At 36.9% G+C, this 23,969-nt stretch overlaps 2 protein-coding genes across 2 annotated transcripts; one reads left to right on the top strand and one right to left on the bottom strand.

Annotated features, from left to right (window-relative positions):
* Positions 1–842: 842 nt before the first annotated feature.
* On the bottom strand, positions 843–3,749 carry LOC117418014 (BRCA2 and CDKN1A-interacting protein-like). The gene is made up of 7 exons (XM_034030512.3): positions 3,504–3,749; positions 2,828–2,902; positions 2,629–2,709; positions 2,202–2,291; positions 1,761–1,948; positions 1,347–1,521; positions 843–1,131 (listed from the first exon to the last, which is right to left on the bottom strand). Exons 1-7 carry the CDS (start codon positions 3,648–3,650, stop codon positions 961–963), a joined length of 927 nt encoding a protein of 308 aa, XP_033886403.3. The 5' UTR covers positions 3,651–3,749; the 3' UTR covers positions 843–960.
* Positions 3,750–4,153: 404 nt separating this feature from the next.
* On the top strand, positions 4,154–23,602 carry LOC117417782 (matrix metalloproteinase-21). Its single transcript, XM_034030078.3, has 16 exons — positions 4,154–5,090; positions 5,374–5,457; positions 5,653–5,749; positions 7,677–7,751; positions 9,625–9,699; positions 10,081–10,164; positions 10,658–10,743; positions 11,668–11,766; positions 14,580–14,709; positions 17,281–17,438; positions 18,841–19,546; positions 20,057–20,196; positions 20,410–20,551; positions 21,672–21,929; positions 22,215–22,387; positions 22,714–23,602. Exons 1-16 carry the CDS (start codon positions 5,028–5,030, stop codon positions 23,017–23,019), a joined length of 2,676 nt encoding a protein of 891 aa, XP_033885969.2. The 5' UTR covers positions 4,154–5,027; the 3' UTR covers positions 23,020–23,602.
* The last annotated feature ends 367 nt before the right edge of the window (positions 23,603–23,969 follow it).

Genomic DNA, 23,969 nt, shown 5'->3' with positions numbered 1-23,969 from the left:
TAGCTGGTACTTCCCCATGTTGCTTCCCCTTTTTGTTCAAATCCATCAGTACATAAAGTAGCTGACAAATATACAAGTGACATGCTGCCACCATATATTCTAGGGTAAAGTTTAATTTTGCAGTTTTTTTTTTTTTTTGCTGTCAAAGTAAAAAGGAAAAAGGGTTTAGCCTCAACCTTCTTTTCAAGCTTTGAGCAGCCAAAACAATGTAAAAAAAAATTAAATCTTTCTCTTTTCAGGTTTATTGAGATGGCTCCACAGTACTTCTTCTATAACCTGCCCCACAGTGAAAGCAAAGAGATGCTGCAGCTTATCATTGATCACATTTCTTCATCGCAGTGCAAAAGAGAAACTGAACATTCAGACACTGACTAACGAAACCCCCGAGGAATGTCAAACACTCCAGGCTTCCAAAAGATGTGTTATTCAGTGAAGTCTGATATTGGACTGTTTGTTCTGAGAATGTACAATGCTTTTGTGATGACAGAGGAACTCAAAGCACAATCCACAAACAAAAGGATCTTTTGAAACTTTTTTTTTTTTTTTTTAACTTCAAAAAGGGAAGGATGTCATACAGGAGGACTTAAAAAAATTAGCTTTACTTAATTTTCTGTATAAATTGTTTAACAATGTGACACTGTATGTACAGTGTTTTATGGGTGATTTAAAATGATTTTAAAATCCAAATAATTAGATCATGGCATGGAAATTCCACACAGCTAATGGCAAGTACACATTATGGATTACAGATATTAGACACCAAGGTCCATTTTAATCTCAACGCCAGCTCACATGCATTGGAGCTACTGGGAGTCCAATAGGAAAAAAAAGTGTGCTTAGTGTACAGAGTTGGGTGTTTTTTTTAATATACCTGTGTTTTTATACAAATAAACAAATGATTAAATGAACAGGTAAGAAACCATTGTGTTCCAAAGGTTACACAGTTCCTCAAGGTAACGTTCATATTGACAGGTACTCTCTCAGTTTTTCCATGATTGGACTGATACTCTTGGCTGGGATTAACATTACAGTACGGAAAGGTTTCATTGGAACATCATCAAAAGACCATCGGCCAGCAAGACAAGAGTCGCTTTCCTCTTGGACAGAGTAGTTGAACTTCAGAACTGCATGCTGCAGGGAATAAAGAAAGAGTAACATCTATTATGTTTACCTACAGTAATAGAATTTGTTCATCATAATTATATAGAAGATAAACATACAATCTTGCATTGCAGAGTAATACAATTGATTTGTTAGCTTTAAGTCATCTTACCTTTTTATAACTGCAGTGTGTATACAATAACACATCCGGTTCACAAGTGCAATCATATAGTAAAGAAAGTTACCTCATGAAAGAATTCCTCCTCGGCATTCGTAAACATCAATTCTTCTTTCTTTGGTGCGCCTCCTCTTAGTGTGCTGTTATTTTTTCCTGCCTCTTTGAAGGTTTTGCTTATCATGATGTAAAAATGGCACTTCCCAGTGGGTTTATTGGTTCGCTGGGCTTCTGCTATTTCTTCCCTAAACAAACAAAACATTTTTTTTCTTCTTACAATATTATGCCACAGTGGTCCCTATTGTTAATGATTTAGTTTTAGTTACTTAAATATTAAAGGATTTTAATATTTTATGGTATGTGATTTGGTGCCATCTTATGGCAAAATATTGCAACTGCACTATTAAGGGAAATTACATTTTTGCACCCGTCGAGTACAAGAGTACAGAAAGCAGTCAAATGATTTACAGGAAGCAATACTTACTGTAGCTGTTTGTGCAAGGGCAGAGCAATTTGTGGTGGCACATTGATGAATCTCTCGCTCAACAGGAGGCCCACAGGCTTTGTGGTGTCGTTCAGGATTTTATCCAGCTGCTCAGCGATGTTCTTAGGACAGCACTTCTCACAGTGTTCAAGCACAAGCTCCTTAATCTGCTCAACACACTCCGAGCCCTTGAAATTGCATGCAAAACAATGACAAATACATCTACCTTTAATCAGGGTAACAAAAAGATTCATGAGGATAAACTTCAAGTCTTAATAATGTTTATTAGATTAACTGTGATACACAAAGAATTGGCTTTCAAAACCTCAAAAGTCTTGCAAGTGTAAATTTAAAGCAACAGGTGTCATTGTTTTTATTTACATATCACTCTTCAAAAGGCCAGCTTCATATGCAATACTCTCTGTGCATCTAGTTACTCACCTTTCTTTCAGTGAGATTTAAAAGACTGATGAATCCAAAGACTTCATCTATATCATCATCATTATCACTATCCTCTGGAATGTCAGCTTGCTGGAATGAAGAAAAAAAACAAGGTTTGCAAAATAACTTGAGGGCATAGTAAAGAATTTTATATATCACGGAACTGCAAAACAAGTCAATAATACTCTGACACAAGCAACAACTTTTTTTTGTTTATTATTTACAGCAGAAACATCTAAATTAATGAATGTGATACTGCAGTGGGTTCAAACTAAGACACCATACTCCTGTTTGTTTTTTTTTGTTTTTTAAGTAAAAGTATAAAACTATCATGATATATAGTCTTAAATGTACAATTTGAGTTGTGCTTATTGCACCTACTTGTTGATTGCTGACGCAGTAAAAACATGTTATCAACATTTCTTACCCTGATAACACTTCCAATGTGGTTCTGCTGGATTATCAGATCAGTCAGTTGAGACAGGTTTATATTGGCTTTCAAAAACAGCTGTGAAAAAAAAAGGTTTACAATAAGCCCACACTATCAAATTCAACATTGTCATGTTTCATTTTGAACATTTTTCAGGAGTAGTTTAAAAAATCTTCGATGTTTAGTTTTGACTCACCTGTTTCAAAAGCTTTTTGATGCCGTTAGAATCGCTGTCGGAGATTGTATGTGCTTCAAAGTCGACAGTTATCTCCTGCAAAACATTCCGACACATCATTACCAATCCACAGAAGTACTATCAATTAACTAATATATATATATATATATATATATATATATATATATATATATATATATATATATATATATATCCAAACGTGTACTCGTAAATGGAACATTACATTACATTAGACGACACAGGTGGGTGTTGCATGATAATTCTACCCCCCCTTTTTTTTTTTTTTTTTTTTTTTTTAAATTAGGTCAATTATCACCCTGGACAGAATACTGGGTGAGAATTGCCCTAGGCTAATGTTCACCCTACCTGGACAGAATACTGGGGTGAGATCGGACAGAAGTTTGTAGTTTGAAGTGGGCAGCCTGTTTTGTTATCCAAGTATTGCTTACTATCTTCACTCTTCTTTGTTTTACGTGACAATGGTTTTAACAGTAACTTACAAGTATAAACTACGGTAAATAAACCGCAGTATAGTAGGTGTTACATTTCTTAACCTGTAATTAAACTCCTGATTGCGAAAAAAACAAAATAAAATGCATTGCCAGAATAAGTAAACATAGAGACATACGCAGCGTGTGAATAGTTTCAAAAGGCCTGACTATCACTCGGTAAATACCTCGTTTATTTCTTCGTCAGAATCCTCACTGTCGTCGTCGTCTCCGGAGTCACCTACCCCTTCTATCCCCTCATCCGAGCTTTCCTCGTGGTCTTCCTCCGGCTCCTCTCCCGTTCCCAAAGCTCGTTTTTTTGCCAAAGACGCCATGCTTCCAAACACACACACAGCACGAGACAAGGAACAGAATCGGGACGGGAGTCTGCGTAGCAACGAGATTTACGTGAAACTGAACCTGTGCGTTCGCCATGTTGACTCCTATATTTCTATACTTACGACGCATTGCTGACACTCTGTTGGAGCCGTAATGGCTTGAGTTTCACAACTTCCTGAAACTGAGACGAGAGAGGCGGGATCTGGATGGAACAACAATCCGGCGACTGAAGGGAGAGTTCAATCCATAGCACGCATATTTGAATAAACACAGATATCAGAATACCTGAATCATTATTAAAATATAAGTTCTGAAATTTTTTCTGTTGTTTTTTTTGTAGGGCCTTATTTAAGTATTATTAAATTATAAATGCCCTCTATTTTCTGATTTGGGACGTTCCATTTGTTAATTTCCTTTGACCTATCACATACTCTTTAAAAATAGTTGTTGTTATAGTACGACTAGATGGAGCCTAAGAAGCAGGGATGTTGAAGTATGTATTATTTTCTTCTTGGTGTAATTATTAAAGTACTTTACAGTGTATGTTATAATACGCAACACAGTTTTTTTTGTAAAAAACGGTTACCCGTTGCAAAATACAGCACGGCATGTTTTGATTCGCTTCGTTAGTGAACGTCCAGCTGTACTCAGGTCATCACCGACATAACAGAATCATCCGAAAGAAATGTTGATGTGAACATGCTGTTAACCTCACTTCCGTAGTAAGAAAAAGTAAAGCCAAACACAAAACATTCTATCACCTTCCGTTTCTATGGTGAAAATGGTTGTCACATTGTTAAAGTATGTAGGACTGCGTACAATTTGGAGAAAGTACAGTGCTAGTGAAATGTACTGTAGTACCCCATCGAAGCCTTGCCTTGCACACAGTTCAATTCAGATATATCCGCCTATATGTTTACACGAAACTGACATGTGTACAGGATTTAGTATAGCCCCTTTTGCTCTACATTTGTGTACATCGTTGTCATACAGGCTACAATCCATTCAGGTTAGAAGAGAGACGGCATTTTCAATATAGACAATGTGATCAATATAGTCATTTCCTTTCAATTTGCTATTCTGAAATTGGTGAAACTGCACATACAATATAAAATACAAGCATTGTCTATTTAAACAAAAAGCTATCGTTCATCCGTTCACTGCAGTTACAGCATTTTGTTATCTGACTTTGTATGTTCCATTTATCAGGTCGCTCATTTTTACTTGTCATTGGGTGTGGAATAATTCTGGGGAAGCTGTTAACGCTTCTGTTTTTTATGTTGCTAAGTTTTGAAACTCAGGAATAAACACGCAGTCTATCAACGTTTTTAACTTTTACCGTGACATTTCAGTACTCTGTGTTTCCATTCGCTATGAAAGTTCTGTTATTAAAAGAGCCAAAGGAAGGGGACTCTGGATCTGACCCGTATGTTCAGGTTAGTGACCAAATGCACGCTTTACTCTTGTTATTAAAAAAAAAAAAAAAAACATTCTAGTAAATACTTTTTAGGATACTTGACCAACATTTTAAACTTCTTTAATGTAGTTGAGTGCATATTTTGGAAGCAAAATTGTGTGCTTACTATAAATTGCATTGTACTAGTGTGTTAAATCTTACACATATTTACATGTATTCGACTATACATATTCGTTGATATAGTCATTGTTGTTGTTGTTGTTGTTGCTGATGATATTAATAATATTGTTGTGTTTGTTTAGGAGTTAGCGTCATATGGGTTGAAAGCTACCATGATCCCTGTCTTGTCTTTTGAGTTTGTTTCCCTCAATGCATTATCTGAAAAGGTAAGAATATAATAACATGTAATAATAAACCAAGGCTTATAAAACCTGAATATAGAAAATAATACATGTAATATCAAGTAATATGATCTGCCAATGGAGCAGGATTTCAAATATATATATTTTTTGTAAAACTCTGCAGTGAATGTTGAAGGTTTTCCTTTTTATCTGTTTCTTTCCTTTTTTTAAAATTTCCAGCTGTCACACCCAGATAAATATGGTGGGCTCATCTTTACCAGCCCCAGGGCAGTGGAAGCTGTGAGCTTGTGTCTAGAACAGAACAGTAAAAGAGAAGGTGGGTGATGCTGATATGAGAGAGGAGTTACAGTATAGAGTGCCTTGAATATCTATAAGACGACGTTATTATTAATTTAATAACTGCTGCATATTTACGTTTCTAAAAACATTGTGTATTTTTATTAGAAAGTGTTTGTCTTTACCGTACTGTTAAATTTTTGCATAATTGCTTGGTTTTTCAATGGTACAGTCGTTTTCATATGCCAAAAACCCTTATTGTTTATGCCACGTGCATTCAGTGAAGAACATAAGAAAAGTTACCAACAAGAGGAGCCAATTCAGCCAATCGGTGCTGGTCAGGCTATCGTTTTAAATAAGGAGTCAGTCCATCTTAAACATAGAAAGTTAATATGAGGGATGAGGTGGTACAGTGGGTTAGAAGTTTCCTGAGCCTTCTAATGTAGTTATAGTGTCCTCCCAAGTATTAGCTACATACAGTTAGCTCTATCTTTTATTTTTTAATTATCACGTTTCATTTTCGGGTTGTATCTGGTGTAGATTATGCTTCCTTTTCACTTTTCTGTTAAATGCTAGGCAGTAATGTAAAGATGGCAACAAAGCAGTACCAACAATCATGTTTTGAACCTGGCGAGTCAATTAAAGATTCAAAAGCACATGGAAACTGTATTAGCGACCAGGAAACAATAACAAATACACTATGATTTAATCAACTTGAGCTGGTATAACCTAATTGTGTTTCCTGCAGTCTCCATCGCTAGGGTTCGGTGCAGCAGGGCTAAGGTGTCCTAGTGACTTCCTTCATGTTTCTAAAGCCTGTATGCTGTCTTATTATCCTGATTCCCTGTTTGGAGCGACTGCTTCATAAACAGCATTGTTGGTGTTCAACACAGCCAATACCTTATAAATTGGGGCATGTTACTGAAAGGACACTGCCTCTGAAAAGTAATCATTGTCACCCTGACCGAAGAAAGTGGCACTAACCTATTATATACTAACCCAGCTGCAACAAAAAGGGGTTTCCTCTTAGAAATAACAAGCTGTTTACACTGAGTCTTCTTTGTAAAGTGACAACAGAGAGGTGCTTTATAACCTTTTATATTACAAGCACCTGCCTAACTAACTTTCTGTTTGGTTCAACCTGCTCTTTAAAACCTTAGCTTTCTGCATGGAAAGTAATCCTTCCCTTGTCCTTAATGCAGTGGACTCGGTAGCATTTTAAACCTTGCACCTGCCTATGAGGCTTGTGCCCAAAACAGCTCCTTGTTTGTGTATTCAATAGCCCTGCAAAGTCTCTGTACATTACATATGCATCTTGTGGATCTTAAGATCTCACATTTCATTGAAATAGAAAAAAAACACATTCACTAAATGTAATGTGAAATCTACAGCACATCTGTATCAGCTGCGTTTTAATCCCACCCATCAAGAGTGTGATACAGCTGTGTATAAACAGATCTGATATTCCCCTATGTTTTGAATAGTCAGCCCTGATTATACACAGTTTTACAGATAGGCTGACGGGATTACAAAAGTTTCTTGCCCCAAAGATCTGCCATCCCCCCCCAGTAACACTGCCAGTAACCATTAGCAATATCTAGAAATATGAATCTACCTTATTATCATCAGCATCAGTTTCGCTACTGGCCAATAGTAGTTGAAATTGACTTTTCTACTGCAGGAGAGAGTATTTCTCAACAGTTGACTTCACTTCTATGTTGGGAGTTTATAGACATCTGAAGGAACACAAGATGTTCCACAAAACAATCTTTACTACGTTCATTTTGCTATATTAAGTGGTGGGAGAACATTTTTCTTGTTTCATCGAAGGATGTTCATTTTAATTGTGTCTTTGATGCACCAAGACATCCATTGCAATCAGTGACATAAAACAGGAATTTTTTTTTTTGGTTTGTTTGTTTATTCTTTGGCATGCTTGTAATGCAATTTCTGTCTTGTTTTTACAGAATGGATGGAAAGTTTGAAGGATCAATGGAATGCTAAATCTGTTTATGTTGTGGGTAAAGCCACATCCTCTTTGGGTAGGTCTCACACTGGTGATTTCATTGTTTTCTATACCTTTTCTTTGATGTGCTTTATTATTGATCCACAATTCTTTACATTCTCCCTATGTTCTGAATTATATTATTTGGATTCCACAGTTCAACCATTCAGCACTACAGAGCAGTGGAGCTGTTTAGGCATTCCATTTTAGAATTATCACAGTAGTTGACCGTGCAAACCCAAGTTTATGCTTTTTTTTTTTAAAAAAAAAAGGAAAAGTTAGAGTAAGTAGCAGGGTTCCAAAAAATATAGCGTTACACATTCCCACATGTTGCTGCAACTGTTTAAATAATTTTACACTTATAACTTTAAAGTCTGTTTCAAAGCTCTTGACAAAATGTCTGCTTTAGTGCACTTATAATGTAAGGATTATTGCCCACATTGTCAAACAGGTAACACAGCAATAACAATCCATGATGTGGTACGGAACAGAAAAGCAAGAGCACTTGTTATGTTTTTTTTTTTTTTTTTTTTTCTTCCTGCGGTGATTTAGAGGACTGACCTCAAACCCCAGTGCATTAGAGTGGCCATTTTGAAAAGAGCTTTGAAACAGACTTTAAAATTTTAAGTGTAAAAAGTACATTATTTAACAGTTGTAGCAACACGTGGGGATATGTAACTCAACGAGAAGTAGACTGGGACTGTTTCCGTTTTGAGTTCAACATCTCCATATTCCAGTGGCTTAGTTATAATTTTTTTATTTCGTTTCTGAATGTGCACTGACTACCCTCCAAACAGTATTGGGTAGTATAGATTAGTTGCATTTCTAATGTCATGTTATCCTAATCTTTCTTTGTCAAGGTATTTATAAACAAGGTATACATTCTGTATACTTAGCCTGTAATTGTATTGTCAATGTCTATGTAAATTGTGCCTCTATTAAAGCATATTTGTGCACGGTCTAATCTGAAACTGTCAAGTAAATTAATTCTGATGCTGTTTTACAGGATACCCCTTTGAGGTTAGGAGATTCAAGTGTTAATAGGTGCTCTCCTGTTGAAGTCCATATGTTATTTACTCAGCCCAAGTAATTTAATTTACACAGTAGACTGCTTCTCCTGCCTTTAACATTAGCTGATGCTCTGATAATTGGACAAACCTCAGCTGTGCCAGGCATCTATATCCTGTTTAAATCCCTCACTGTGATTAGTGCTGATTTTTTTATTTGCATGGGAATTGGTTTGCAGCAAGCAACAGTTTGCTGTTTAGTTGACAGCTCATAGTAAGTGTTTGGCGATGTAACCTTTACACTCTTGCCCTTTTAGGATATGACTGATCTTGCACATCTTTGTTGGTTTTGAAGCAGTAAAACAATCTTCAAATGTGGCAGACACATACATTACATGATCCTTTGTTGGTATTATTTGATGTCCTCGTTTAGTAGCAAAGTAAATGAACATTTACAGTGTGTCTAGAAGTGTGTCGTATGAAGTGTTTGGCAAGCTATGCATACTGTATCCAACATAGAGATCAGTATCTCCCTTTCAAAGGGGACAACAGCACACATTGACATTACTTTCAAGTACAAAAATAGTACCACTTCTGTCTGGGGAAAAAATATATATATTGATAGTGTCAGTTTAAAACATCTAATTTATCCCAACAGAAAGCTTAACAGTGATGACTGGTATTCTTCAGAACTCCTTTCCTTCCATTAAACAGAGTCCAAGTGAATGTTATCCAGTGGTCTCAAACCTTTAGATACCATCATTTAAGCCTCATTCCAATGTAACACTGGAGCTAACCCAAAGCATCTTTCATTGTCTGTATTAAAGCTTTGTTTATTACCCCTTGTCTTGAGATGGTAACTTCTGTAAATGCTATTGTATTCCTTTGTTAATGTATTTTTAGTTCAAGAAGTTGGCTTGATCCCTCAGGGTGAAGATACAGGAAACGCAGATAAGCTATCCGAATATATATGTAAAAGTAAGTAGCTGTTAAGTTTTGCATATACACTCCATCAATTTTAAGCATATACACTTTTGATGCCCTTCCAGAGAGTTTATCTATATATTATCATCCTCAGTTTACTGCACTATGTGTCTTTTCTTTATACACAGCTGAAGAAGGGCTTTGCCCAAAACGTCCTGAAATATGTTTTTTTTAATCATTTAAACTTTTTGTGTACATTATTTTTATTTTATTTTTATTCTTGTCAACCTTCATTTTAGTACACTGCAGTTCTACCTTTTCTGAAACCTGTTTATATATATTAAAAGTATAGATCCACCGTTTACCATTGCATTGAACAAACACATATATCAATAGTACAACTCTCTTTACATTTGACAATTTTTATTTCCCCAGAGGAAAACTCAGATTCGCTGCCTCTTCTTTTTCCCTGTGGATCACTTAAAAGAGAAGTACTACCCAAAGCGCTGAAGGATAATGGTAATATATACAATCTCCTAATACGTTGATATCCTTTACTTTCTGTGTAGCAACCCAGATAAAAGCACACTTCAAAAAGGCGTGCTGAGGTTTCAGACTAACAAGGCTACATTGCATACAAAAGTATGGATATGTTTGATATGTTTTAATGGTTTTCAATATTTAAAAAAAACAGATCTAACATCAACCATTTTTTAAATCAAGTCTAGTTTCATAGAACTAATCATTTCCATGTTCAATCTTGGCCCCCACCGTGGTAGATGGCTGCCAATGAACAGCTGACGTTGGCAGTGGATTAGGGAAAGTTTGAAAATATATAACCTCACCTTCCCCTGTCTACCACAGGGGACTAGAGGCAAATAATTAGTCATTAACTAGACTTGCGAATGCTGATCTTTACTTTTAGCTCCTGGTTTATTAATAGCATAGTTGACAATTCCTTAAGAATGCATTTCGATGAGTACATGCTGTGACAAAGTGTTATTGATTGCAGGTGTGCCGTTGGAAAGTGTGACTGTCTATCAGACTGCCCAGCATCCCAATCTTCAGAAAGCCCTCAGTGAATATTTCTCAAAAGAGGTAAAACTGGAAAAAAAAAAAACATGGTTTGATTGAGCATCTATGCCACCAGAGCCTTCCATATTGCTGCCTGCTGGACAGCACTACTTGCTAATATCTGTAAAGCACATCTTCAGGATCAAACATTCCCAGGAACCTGCAGTTCAGCAGCCAGACCGTAAGAGTAGGATCATTTGTAATCACAAATACATTTATTTGTTATTAGACCTGGATATGGTTTATATGTGTAATTATATCTTAAAAGGCTACATTGAAACTAAAATCTGGCCTGTTAGGCTTTATCATGTCTTCTATCATGAACATGTGTGACCACATAGGTGAGAATGTAGATATTGAACCTGATGTAACCTTTGGATTTGGAGTTTCTTGTGTACCGTGGCAATGTTTTCAGCAAACTCCTAGTCAATCAAGCCATCTTTTGTTCAAAAATCATATTGCTTGGCACCAAATGGCACAACTGATTTTTAGCATAAGACTTTAATAGATGTAGTTTTGCGTTTGCAGGGAAGTTAGGACCTTGGTTCCACAAAGCAGCCCACAATTACAGTTCCTGGGGGTTCCTTTAAAAGGCTGTTGTTTGCATTCAGTTTCTAGGGTTAAAGTCTGCTCACTAGTGAGGTAAAGGAGGTCACCAGTTTTGTTTAGCCTGTGCCTCAAGGAGAATAATGAACTAATTGGCTCTATTGATCTTACTGTCATTGTAATGGCACGTTATTTTTCTCCACACCCATGCTGTGTGCACGTGAGTAGTCAGTGTACTAGATTTATTGATTGCTATTGGGGAGGCATGCCAGTATGCAGTATACACTTCATGTTAGGTTGCTGGTAGAGTTTCATGAATTTGTTCAAAGCCAAAGGAGTTTTATATTGGAGGGCTACAGTCTGCATTAATCTATTTATACATCTTTTTTTTCCCCTCTACAGGGCATACCAGAAAGCATTACTTTCTTCAGTCCATCAGGAGTAAAGTTTTGCCTAAAAACACTCCAGAAATTGTCAGGGAATCACATTGATCAGATAAAGGTATGAACCTAATCATAGTAATTAGTGCTGGGACATATATGTGAATATTCAAACAAACACTGCTTGAAATGTATTTGTGGCTCAAATTGCCATGCCTGTGTTCATTCATATAACAGAATTTATAAATGACTATCGAAAATGTGTCATGCAGATATCTTGTTATAGTGTTTGTAAATTATGGGTATAGATTAATAAATGGATATGTGTTCACTGGTTAGCGACGTTCCAGGACATTTTTAGGTGCTAAATAGACGAGCCAGGCTGGGTTTCTGTAGAACCTCTTATTCATGGTATTTCACAGTGTACATGGATTTGCTTGTGAATGCCTGCTATGCGTAATGGATTTAAAAAAAAAAAAAATTAGGGCTTGTCTAATGTTGTTTTAAGACAGAAAAACCTCTTGCAAATGTGAATATTTTTCTAATAGTAGTTGTATTTCCACGATTAGATGCCAACCCACTTTTTCTTCTTTTCTTTTTTGACCTTTCTGCCACAATATCAGATACATATGTAGAGTACAGCCATGTACCCCAGGAATCCTGACCTCAATAACTCATGCTTCTGCCGTGTCGTACTCTTAATCCTGTGTAAAGCAGCCCGTTTCTACATAGAGGAGTGGCTGGTTAATTGTTGGATTTGTAGTGTTCCAGTTGGATGAGCATAATGCTCTGTATTCAAGAAAGGAAATGATCCTCATTGAGTGAGGAAAGGCTGTTAGCAGAAAGCTAAGCTCCCTTAAACAACGTTTGTTGCTAATAAAGCTAATTTACTATTGTTGTTTGCCCATTGTAATTGTCACGCAGGTCACGCATGCTGGTAAATGTGACGTGTGAACCTCCAAATAAATCTTATCTAGCCTAGTTCTGGATGAACAGGAAAAATCACAAAACCTGTCTTAAGAATAATGCAACTTCAGAAACAACTTGCTGAACCTAGACAATGTATAGAATGCTCAATTTACTTGAAATGTGCATCTACTGTTATACAGTATAACTTCATCAATTGTAATGTAATACAATACGTTTGTTTTTCTCTATTGCAAGTCATTAGACACAGATAATAATACATGAATAGTAGATGAGGTCAGTGCAATTTCTTAAGGAATTTAACAGCATATTAAACATTTTCTAATAGAAAGCAAAAAAGAATGGCATGCCTTAAAGAAACACACTTTTACTTCATATAGCTCACACTCTATCTGTCATTTGTAAATTTATTTTTAACGCAAAATACATTTCTAGTAAAAATTTCACATTTTATTTCCTTTGAAGAACTTGATACCCCCGCACTATTCATGTATAATGTTCAAACAAACAAAACTACATTTCTAAAGTGCTGGTACTTCAAATAGTATTTCAGTTTTAATTAATGCAATTAAGTCGCTTATTTTGTACTTCCCGGTAATATCACAACATCATTTGTAGTTGTCACTGTTAGAAGTATAGTCCCAGGGAAAGTAATGAACACATATAGGATGTGACTCCTCATACTATAACTATCACCTGTGAAAAGTAAATGGTTGCTGGCGATTAGAAGTTGGTGACACGAAACATATACTGTAAAAGATGCTTGCTCAAGTGCCAGGAGCCTCTTAATCACAGAAAAGTGCTGTAATATATATCAGAAGGGACTGCGGTCTTAATTTACCTTCTGTGGCTGCTCTATCTTTTGTTTTCTCTACACAAAATCACATGGCACAAAGATCATAGGCATCCAGTGACATCAATCCGTTATCTCTGTGGCAAACATGATGGTGTACAGTTTTATTGCTGACTTCCCGAAGCCATCGTGCCCTGGTTCCACCAGGCTTGTGTGAGATGCTTAGAGAAACACGCTATTACCCACTGAGACAATAGGACTGGGTGATTGACAAGTTAAAAGCATTTTAAATGCCACTCTAAAGGAATGTTGATAAATTGTGATAATTAAGCTGTTGCCGTGCTAAATGGGCATACGAAGCAGCATCGTTGTATGTAAAATTTTGCATGAGAGTTTGCAGTTTGTACAGTGCATTTTTTCTGTTCTGTTCACAGAACTAGAAGTTCTAATGGAAACAATGAAATAACAGGTTTAGCGTTAATTAGTTTGAGGGCTATGACAATAATGAGAGTTAATATCATTGTAATAATGCGTCTGAAATAACTTTGGGACAAGAACAGAGCTTTGATCAAAAGTGTATACATTAGCAAGATGCAAACACATTTTGATAATGACATTTTAAGAAAATTAATTCTGGTCATGTGACTTCATTGTTTCCAGATAATAGAGCCGAAACACTATTCTTTTAGTGAAGTTTGATAATCTGACCATTTTGCGGCCTATAAATGCACTATTCCAGAGGTGTGCAACCCTGGTCCTGGAGAGCCACAGGGTCTTCTGATTTTCATTCCACCTGAGTTCTCAATTACTTAATTCAACCAATTATTTTCTTTATTGGTCAACACGAACATCTTTTCCAGGTCTTTAGCCATTGATGTCTTAAAGATACCTGCAGGATTGTAGCTTAAATGCAATATTTTATTTAAAACACCCTTTATCAATTGTTTGCCGTTCAGATTGAAATGTGATTGTTGCTTTTGTGACCTGGATTAATTAGGTGGATTATATTCACATGCACTATTCGGTTGTAGTGTTCTAGTCACACACATTACTACGAAAGCGGACAGGTTTATGTTCCTGCTCTTTTAACTTGGCATTTCCAAATAGAACTAAAAGCTGATTTAGTTATGCCAATCATAACAAAATCATGAATATGTCAATGATATGACGTTCATTAAAGATAAAGTAATTGCTTGTTTCCTCTGTAACTGTAGTTTGCAGCCATTGGACCAACCACAGCTGATGCCATGAATGCTGAAGGACTGACTGTCAGTTGTTCAGCTGAGAAGCCCACAGCTCAGGACCTGGCGTTGGGGATATCACAAGAACTTAAGAAAATTAATTGAATTCAACGCTACCTGTTATCTTCTGAGCTACAACAGAATGTGTAACAAGTGCAATACAACCAAGAAAGCCAAGAAGTCATTGCTACTTCTGAGCTGAGAGTCAAGATTTTAACAGAAACATAGAGCTGAATAAAAGTTTTATTTACTCACCATTATGAAGTATGTGTATTCATGTATGTTTTTATTCTGTAGTTATTATAACATGCCTTATTTTCCACAGCACACTTCAGAAGTGATGTTTTTGTGTTGTCTTTTTTTTGCCGTTCCATGGGGGTTGGGGTGGGGTGGGGGATGCTGGTCGGTGAATGGGCAGGATTTCATTTCAGGGGTTGGGTGCTGGTGATGATCTCAAGGATTTCGTTCCGGTGGTGGGGAGTGAGGGATGCTCGTGGTGAATCGGCAGGATTTCGTTTCGGGGGGGTGGTGCTGGTGATTAATGATCTCTGAATCAACTCACAAATACAGTATGTGACATCTGTCAAATGCTTACTGCAGTTAATGCTACCTTGCTGTTATAATTTTTTTTTTAAAGAGGTCTCTTAATAGTGTGGTAGGTACCCATTTCCTGTACACTTTTGCCAACATGCAAATGGAAAATCGCAATTTAAACACACTCTGATGCAGTTTACTGAGTTTGTGGGTCTACATAATACATAATACATAATAATAAGAAATTATGATTCTATGACACACAGAGATGGCTTTGTCTCCTGTGATTGTGTGGTTAGACAGCGTCCACATACCCTGAGATTATGATACATTCAATAACAAGCAGAAGGAGGTTAGCAAGTTTAGTCACAATTGGACAAGCAGTTCTCTTGATATATGAAAAACTGTAAAGCTTCACACAGGTACGTGTGGCAAGTTAGGATGTTTTGAATTTACAATTCATGCGTGAGAAATAATACATCTGCAAGACAAAGCCCTGCTGGCAAACTAAGTGGAAACTACAACAGTGAAACTTTGCAATTTCGCACACACTGCATAGAAAACATGAACACTCGGGAAGTATTCCAATAAGAAGATAATTACAGGATTTTTTTTTACCAACTGTAGTGCATGTAACCCCTCATTAGTAAGGTGGAAATGGATAATAGCCCCTATCATGTTCTTGTTTGCTGAAGCAAACCATCAGATTATCTTTCTAAAATAGAATTTTCTGCAGGGCACTAAAGGTAGACTGCGTGCTAGAGAAGCAACCAGTTCAGGCTTTACTGAGATTCTAAACATTGGAATGACTCACTAAAATAGCTGAGTGTCGTTTGTACAACTGTAAAGGTAAATCCATTGCATGCATTATCGAATTTGATCAGGAAAAAAAAGTGTACAATGTTCTACTTTGCCTGCTGTATTCTTTGCATTCAGAAAATAAAGGAACCAGGCAAGCGTAACACACATTATGTCAAATTCGTATCAGTCAAAAAGCTTTTTTTTCTGACAACTAATGTACACCATTATATCCATTCCAAGGTGTTGCACTGTTGCAAGTGCCTGCAGTAATACATTTATTACCTCGACTAACAAATTTGTTTTTCAAGGCTGTTGGATCAGTATAAAGTGCAATAGCAGATTGATCCCAGTTTAATATTTCATCTAGTCGGTTCTCAAAGGATCCCAATGTCTGAGCAGCAACAACAATGTGAATTAATAACCCATCCCATATCCTCTCTATAAAATCTATATATGGTTTCTTATGCAGGATGTGTTTTATATAATATAGCCTAAAACACAGAATGCTCTATACAAATAATTGGCTTCTCTTTGAAAGAGGTGAACATTTAAGGAAGCTCAGTTAAATATTTAATATTTTGAGCCCTTTATTATTGAACTCCTATTTTTGTATTATTTGTGTTATTGTTGAAAGGCGCGTGTCTCCTGTCTCGCTGCCCCGGGCTTGACAAACGATCACCTTGGTGTAAAATTCTACAGCTTTGCTCTCTTCCGATCAAAAGACTTTTGTACTTTTCACACGTAATCACAAACTATTAACTGATACGCGCTTATTGAAGAACACAGGAGTATTTAGTAGTTCAACTTTAGAGAACTGTAATCAAATCACCAAAATATATTAAAATTAATAATCATTTAGTCTTTACTTACAGTATATTGTGTCCTTCACATGTTTGTGCAATAACACATTTTAATATCATTTCACAAGTTGGGAGAACAAAGAAACACAAAAGAGCATAGTGTTTGCAAATATTAGAATTACAATAAATAAGCTTAAGGTTACCCTAAGAAACCCCTTCAGTATATTGTACATGCAATTAAAATGATAAACAATCATTTAAAATACAACTATCTCTTTAATATTATTATTAGCCTACTATTTGACATAGAATCAATAGCATTGCCTTATCAATATAAGGTTTTTTTTTTGCTTGTTTTTTTTTTGTTTTGTGGTAGCCTGCTAAGAAATTACATTTGAAAGTTATGTATGTAGATAACACGCACCTCTTAGATGGAAACCATTTACAAGTGCTTGCCATTTAGTAGTATACAGGTGACGGTGCTTTCATTTTCCTGAGAAGAGAAAAAAGAAACAAGCCAGTTAACTTTACCTGCGCAGCCACGATGCTGAGTTGTATCCAGCTGATTGCACTCGCCTGCGTGACCCTCATCGCTCGCTGTGCGGCTGAGAAGCTGTTCCACAGCAGAGATCACTCCGATGTCGAGATTTCAGCGACTCAACAAACCGCGCTTATTATCGACCAAGACGCTGCACAGGTGTGTTATCAAAATAATAAGAACAATGTTAAATGTGGGTTTGTAATCTTTGAATTTTAATAAACTGGTAATCAATTTGGATTCATAGGGATTCGTTATTATCTGTACTGGAGTTTGCATTAATGAATTCTGCAGTAAATTACAGCTTTCCTTGTTCAATTAACCGCGGGCTTTAGAGTCATCTCCTATGGTACTGTGCATACACTACTAAGTCTGTGTATATCTGTCACATACTTATATAGTGGACACTAATATAAAATACCGGTGTAGTGGTACCTCATCAGAAAATGGTATGCTATCAAAAAGTGGTCTATTTGTATTTCGAGTCTTTTATTATTATTTTTTTCGTTTTACAATATATACACTGATAGCGGTATAGCATACAGTACAATGTGAAGCAAGAAAGTACTGTATTGAATAGGCTACTGATGTATGCTTGCTTATATACTTTTCAGAATCATTAGTTGTGTTCATGAGTTGCTACAGACCTTACCATTGCATTAAAACAATATGCAGATTTAAGCCTGTGGAATCTACATTATTTTTACATGTGATTGTGTTCCCTCATTTAAACAGATGGACAGAATATATAATAATTGTATTAAATGAGGTGTATATTATTATTTGTTTATTTAGAAGATGCCTTTATCCAAGGCGACTTACAGAGACTAGGGTGTGTGAACTATGCATCAGCTGCAGAGTCACTTACAACAACATCTCACCCAAAAGACAGAGCACAAGTGACTTGCTGCCTGTGTGTACTACGTACCAGGGACTCAACATTGCATATGTTATGTTGGCTATAGCTAGATAATAAAGTGGAGGTAAAATAGTGTTTGTAGTATATTCTATATAGGAAAGTTACCATGTAAATATAAGCTATGTTAATATGTACAGACTACAGTTGATCCTGGCTCTAATGGTGTAAGAGTGTCATTTAGTGCAACGAAGTGCCATTCGTTTTTCATCAGGGAAGTCTAGTAGGTATATTTCCTCTGAGAGGTGAGTCATCAAAATTTGACACCAAATCAAATTTCCCTCCTTCTTGACCAATTGTAAAACTGTTGTTTGCCCTGAGAGACATTCCAGCAAAGATCAGAACTTGGCGTATGTTGGTCCAAACTAGTACTGCAGGTTCAGGAGCTGGTTAAGCTGCTTCAGGAGAAAAATGAGTCCATAATGTATGGACCCAATATGTACACACACAGTTTACAGCAGTAGTGCGTTAGGGTTCAGTGGGCTATATCACTTTACTGGCTGGTGGCAAAATTCTGGTGTGAAGATTTTTTTTATTATTTTAGGAATGATAACTCATTTACAACTGCAAATGCTTCATTTGTTTTGCAACTTTCTAGACAGCCTTCTGTTAACTAATTACCTCACTTCTCACATTTTCTCCCAGCAATTTCTTAAAAAATCTGGGTTTACAAAGCCAGTCAACTGGGAAGAAATGCAATACGAGAGTGCACCTGTCCCTGTCAATGATGACCCGGCTACCGTGGACATCCGAGAGGGGGACTCGTTGACCCGAGCTGGAGATGACAGTGTCCCTGAAGACTCCATGCAGAACCCAGATTACATCAACGCTCTGAAAGAGTTCCAGAAGATGTACAACCTACCCGTCACAGGAGAGCTCGATGACACCACCAAGGCTGCAATGAATAAACCAAGGTGTGGAGTCCCAGACAAGGAGGCCAATGACACTAGCATGGTCAATGGAACGTCCAGTGACCTTAGTGAGACACACCACAATAGCACTGCAGGCAGTGACGCTCAGAGTCTGAATCACACCCAGGCTGGTAATGCCACAGCAGGCTCCACGGAGCCAGTCCGGAGGAAGCGGTTTCTGGAAACTCTCTTGGTCAGGAAGAGGAAGAAACGGGCAGTGGACAACATGTTCGGCTTGACAGGGCAGATGGCCTTCTCCAAGAAAATGCTGAAATGGAGGCTCATCGGAGAAGGCTACAGCAGCCAGCTGTCCATTTACGAACAAAGATATATTTTCAGGCTAGCGTTCAGGATGTGGAGCGAGATCTGCCCATTGGAATTTGAGGAGGATAACTCCTCACCATTAGCAATGATCGATATGAGACTGGGCTTTGGGACAGGTAAACTGAGCTTGCCTTATAATGTAATTACATAGATGTAATACAATTTTTTATCGTATCTCCCAATCATATTGTAATGTACCCACAGATTACAATAAGATGCATCCCAATTCTAGCCACAAAAGTTTAGTGGTTGGTGGTCCAAGTATTTATATGCAAATTAGGATACAAGGTGAACTGGCGATGGTATCTCTAAAGTTTAATGTGAGATAGCATCAGATGTAAGATCAGTCACCAACTGTGGTATTTGGGAGGATGTTAAAGAATATGTGTCACATGACTATGAAATATGAGAAAGAACTCAGAGTTGAGAACCATTAAAGAGCATTAAAGGGTCCTTATCTCATGCTGGAACGAGGCATAACATGCACAGTACAAATATAGCTTTGTATAAAATTCACACTTCAGAACTGTGTTTCCTAAAAATACAGTGCAATACATGAAATACAGACATATTCTGTTTCTATCATTCTGAACCTTTTAAAATGGTATCTGTTGTTTGTTATGAAGGGCGACACTTGGGCTGCACACAGACGTTTGATGGGGCTGGTCGTGAGTTTGCCCACGCCTGGTACCTTGGAGACATTCACTTTGATGATGATGAGCATTTCACTGCTCCCAACAGCGACAATGGAATCAGTCTGCTCAAAGTACATACCAACTGCCATTGCGAAAGATCTCGTAAAGAAATCAGTGTGGATATAGCACCTTTGTTGTTTGGTGATAAACATAAATAAAAAGGATTTGTGTTACTGCAAAAAAAATATTTCAAAATTCCCACAAACAGTAACAGTTTTTATATTGCACTTTGTGTTGCTTTTTGAGATGTTTTAAGTAAAAGCTCTCTGGAAACTCTTGTGCAGGTTGCAGTTCATGAGATTGGACACGTTTTGGGATTACCACACATCTACAGGACTGGGTCCATCATGCAGCCTAGTTATATCCCCCAGGATTCAGACTTTGAAATCGACTGGCTGGACAGGAAAGCTGTCCAGCATCTTTATGGTAAGATCCCAATTGAGTTATGGTTCAAGTATTCAGGTATTGATGACAGACTTCCAGTTATACTGTAGTAAGCCTACTGTATAACCAAACACACCAGCATTGTAATCAAATCAGAGTGGAACGAAGCACAGCGGTTTTCAAACAGGAGTTTAGAGATTCTACTCGACACCCCCAGTGAGTGCGACTGTAATATTTCTGCAGTGCATGTTGCAGTAGTGATTTAAAGCTTCCCTATGCTAGAAGCAAGTGGTAAACTTCTCACTACAGTCTGTTCTAAGATATCGTCTAAATGATAAAACTCTGGAATCTTAAAATACACTTCCATTGAAATTCATACATCTACGCTTAAAGAAAATCACTTAATAATATAAACAATTGAATTAAACACAATATTGGAGTTTAAAAAAACCCTATTCAGATGTAATTTGATACTGCTACTGTTTAATGTCCAAATGATACTCCCCCTTGTGTAACGTTCTGTTTACCTTTACTAATGCATTATTAGCAATTCAAGCATGAATCATTAGCAAGGATTAGATTGTTTTTAACATGTGTCTATTTTTATTTATACATTTCTGCCTAGAATAACAAACCTGTCATTGCTAGTTTAATGGCTAGATTATTATAGGTTAAACCTGTGCAGCTGCCAGCGTTGGATTTTCAACAGCTTCCACCTCCAAATCAATTATTTTCTTAGCATGTAAAAATTAAGTTTCAGCGGTTTGTGATGAAGGAAGCTTTTGAAGTGGGAGTGTGCGATATAATAATAGTAGTTAAGTACATGTATATAAACAAGTGATCTCAGGGTTTTTTTTTTTTTAATAAACTAAGTCAAGAACTACACTAAACACGTGTCTTAAGAGTTTTACCAAGGAAGTCAACTTTTTAAAAGCTTTGATATACCTATATAATTTCTGTGACATCTTATTTTAAGATTTTATTTAATGATGTTAGAAAAGAAAATATTTGTACTCCTCTATGTTAGTTTGCAATGCTTTTAAGCTATTCAAGTATGAACATGAACATGACCCTGTTTATTTCTGACCATTGAACTTGTGTCCGTTTGCTCTAGTTTTGTCTAGTGCATTTATTAATGGGTGCAATTACTGTTTCTCTTCAGGTGGGTGTGTAGGGCCCTTTAGCACTGTGTTCGACTGGATCCGGAAAGACAGAACCCCATACGGTGAACTGGTGGTCCGATTTAACACATACTTCTTCCGTGACAGCTGGTACTGGCTGTACGAGAACCGCAACAACAGGACCCGTTACGGGGACCCCATCGCTCTGCAAGTAGGCTGGCATGGCATCCCCTCGGATGGCATCGACGGGTTTGCCCACGTGTGGACCTGGAGAATCGATGCTGCGTACTTCTTTAAAGGTATCAATAATTTTAATGTATCAGTCTCGCCTGGAACGTAAATGTAATCGAATCATTGAATGGTTTATAAATTCCATTTTGGCCCACCCTTTCCCTGGAAACCCAGCAAGGACAAAAAGACAGCAACCTTTTTGGCATTTACACCAGTTTCACCTCACATTATTTTTGGCGTATAATGGTGGAGACAGTGTAATATTGTTTTGCTCACAGAAGATGCAGGAGAGAACTAAAAGCACTCTCGTGTCTTTGCCATCGCTCAATGTGTGATTTCATCTCTCTGATTAGGCACTCAATACTGGAGGTACGACAGCGAGAATGATCAAGCATACACAGAAGACTCCGAAGGACGCAAATACCCCCGGCTGATATCTGAAGGGTTCCCCGGCATCCCCAGCCTCATTGACACAGTCTTCTACGATAGGAGAGACTACAAAATGTACTTCTTCAAAGACTCACTGGTAAGGGTCTCATCTCAGTCTGTAAACTGCATTCCTGTACGTCAAAATTGAATGAATAAATACAGTAAAAAGATTAAAGAGTTAGGTCCCGTTTGTACAATATGTTCACTATCTAGTGTCATGTCTACCCTTGATCTATACTATAGCTGCATTTCCTTTTTTCAATAACTTCCCCTAACCATTAGTATAATGGGAGGAGAAATGTTACACCTGGGGAACAGAAAGCTAGGGCATGTGATATTCCAGTTTATAAGAGCCAATCAGAGAGGTCAGGCAGTGAAAACACCAAAGTGCAGCTGGCTAATTGGTTTCTCAATTCTCAACAGGTGTATGCTTTCGATGTGAACAAAAACCAGAAAGACAGTGGCTTTCCCAAGAGAATCACAGACATGTTCCCAGCCGTGGTGGCCAATGACCACCCTGCTGGAAACCTGGATGCTGTGTATTTCTCTTACACCCACAACTCCATCTTCTTCTTCAAGGGCATGTACTTCTGGAAGGTTGTTGACAACCGAGACAGGCTTAAAAACCCATCCTTTCCCTACAACGGACTCATGCCTCGTCAAAATGTGGCTAACCAGTGGTATGACATTTGCAACGTGCACTCTTCAGTGTTAAAAATAAAGTCCTAGAGCCTAGAAGCTGGGATATTTTAATGACGGGTGTAAATGCATTTACTGAAGAAATTCAAAGAGAGATTTTATATAATGTATATATATGAGTGCAAGGGCTATGCAGAACATTTGAATGAATTTCCCTTTAAGATACCTGCAAAAAGAAACCACAATTAGATAAAATTATATGTTCTATCCAAAAGTCCATTCAAATATTTTGTCTCTTTTTTTTTTTTTTTTTGCCTTTTCTGTATTGGGACCTTATGTTATAGACGTACCTTTTGTTGTTGTCTTAATTGTAAGATTTATTTATTTTTTTTCTCAATTTGAATATTTATAATTGAGTGCAGTTCTAGTGTAATAAAAAAAATAAAAATAAACCAAGAGCAATGTAAATTCCTGATTTTGATGCAAAAATATATTATGTATAAATGTCTCCAACTTAATGTTTATTTTGTGTTGTAGATTTGTGTGTTTAAAAAGACAAACATTTTCTGAAATGACAGATAATTCAGTTGGCCTGCCATTAAATGATCTTCATTAAAACTTCTCTCTTGGTTTCTTCACTACATGTTTAACACTTTCTGTGCTGCACTGTTTTGACTGGATATGTGATTTCTAATGCTGCTACCATGCATTTTATTAAAAAGTATTTTTAAACAAGAATATCACTATTTACAGTTGACTGACCCCTTTAAACCTACTTAAGAAACCTAATTTCCAGTATATACTAGTAATTTTGTTTACCCTAGAATATAAATCAGAAACTGTAAGAGGTACAAGACATGCATTAATATCTTCAGTTACTGTTCTGCCTAACAGATCCCTCACCCAGTACCATAGCACTACTGTTACACACCAACAACATTCCCTACCTCTAACATACAGAACTGTTACCTGTTGGACACAAAGATTTTTCAATACAACTCAACCTTTGTTTTAGTTTAATATTGGAACGATGCAGCCCA

Source organism: Acipenser ruthenus, chromosome 13 (assembly GCF_902713425.1).
Source record: "Acipenser ruthenus chromosome 13, fAciRut3.2 maternal haplotype, whole genome shotgun sequence".
NCBI lineage: Eukaryota > Metazoa > Chordata > Actinopteri > Acipenseriformes > Acipenseridae > Acipenser > Acipenser ruthenus.
This window is presented reverse-complemented; position numbering and strand designations above follow the sequence as displayed.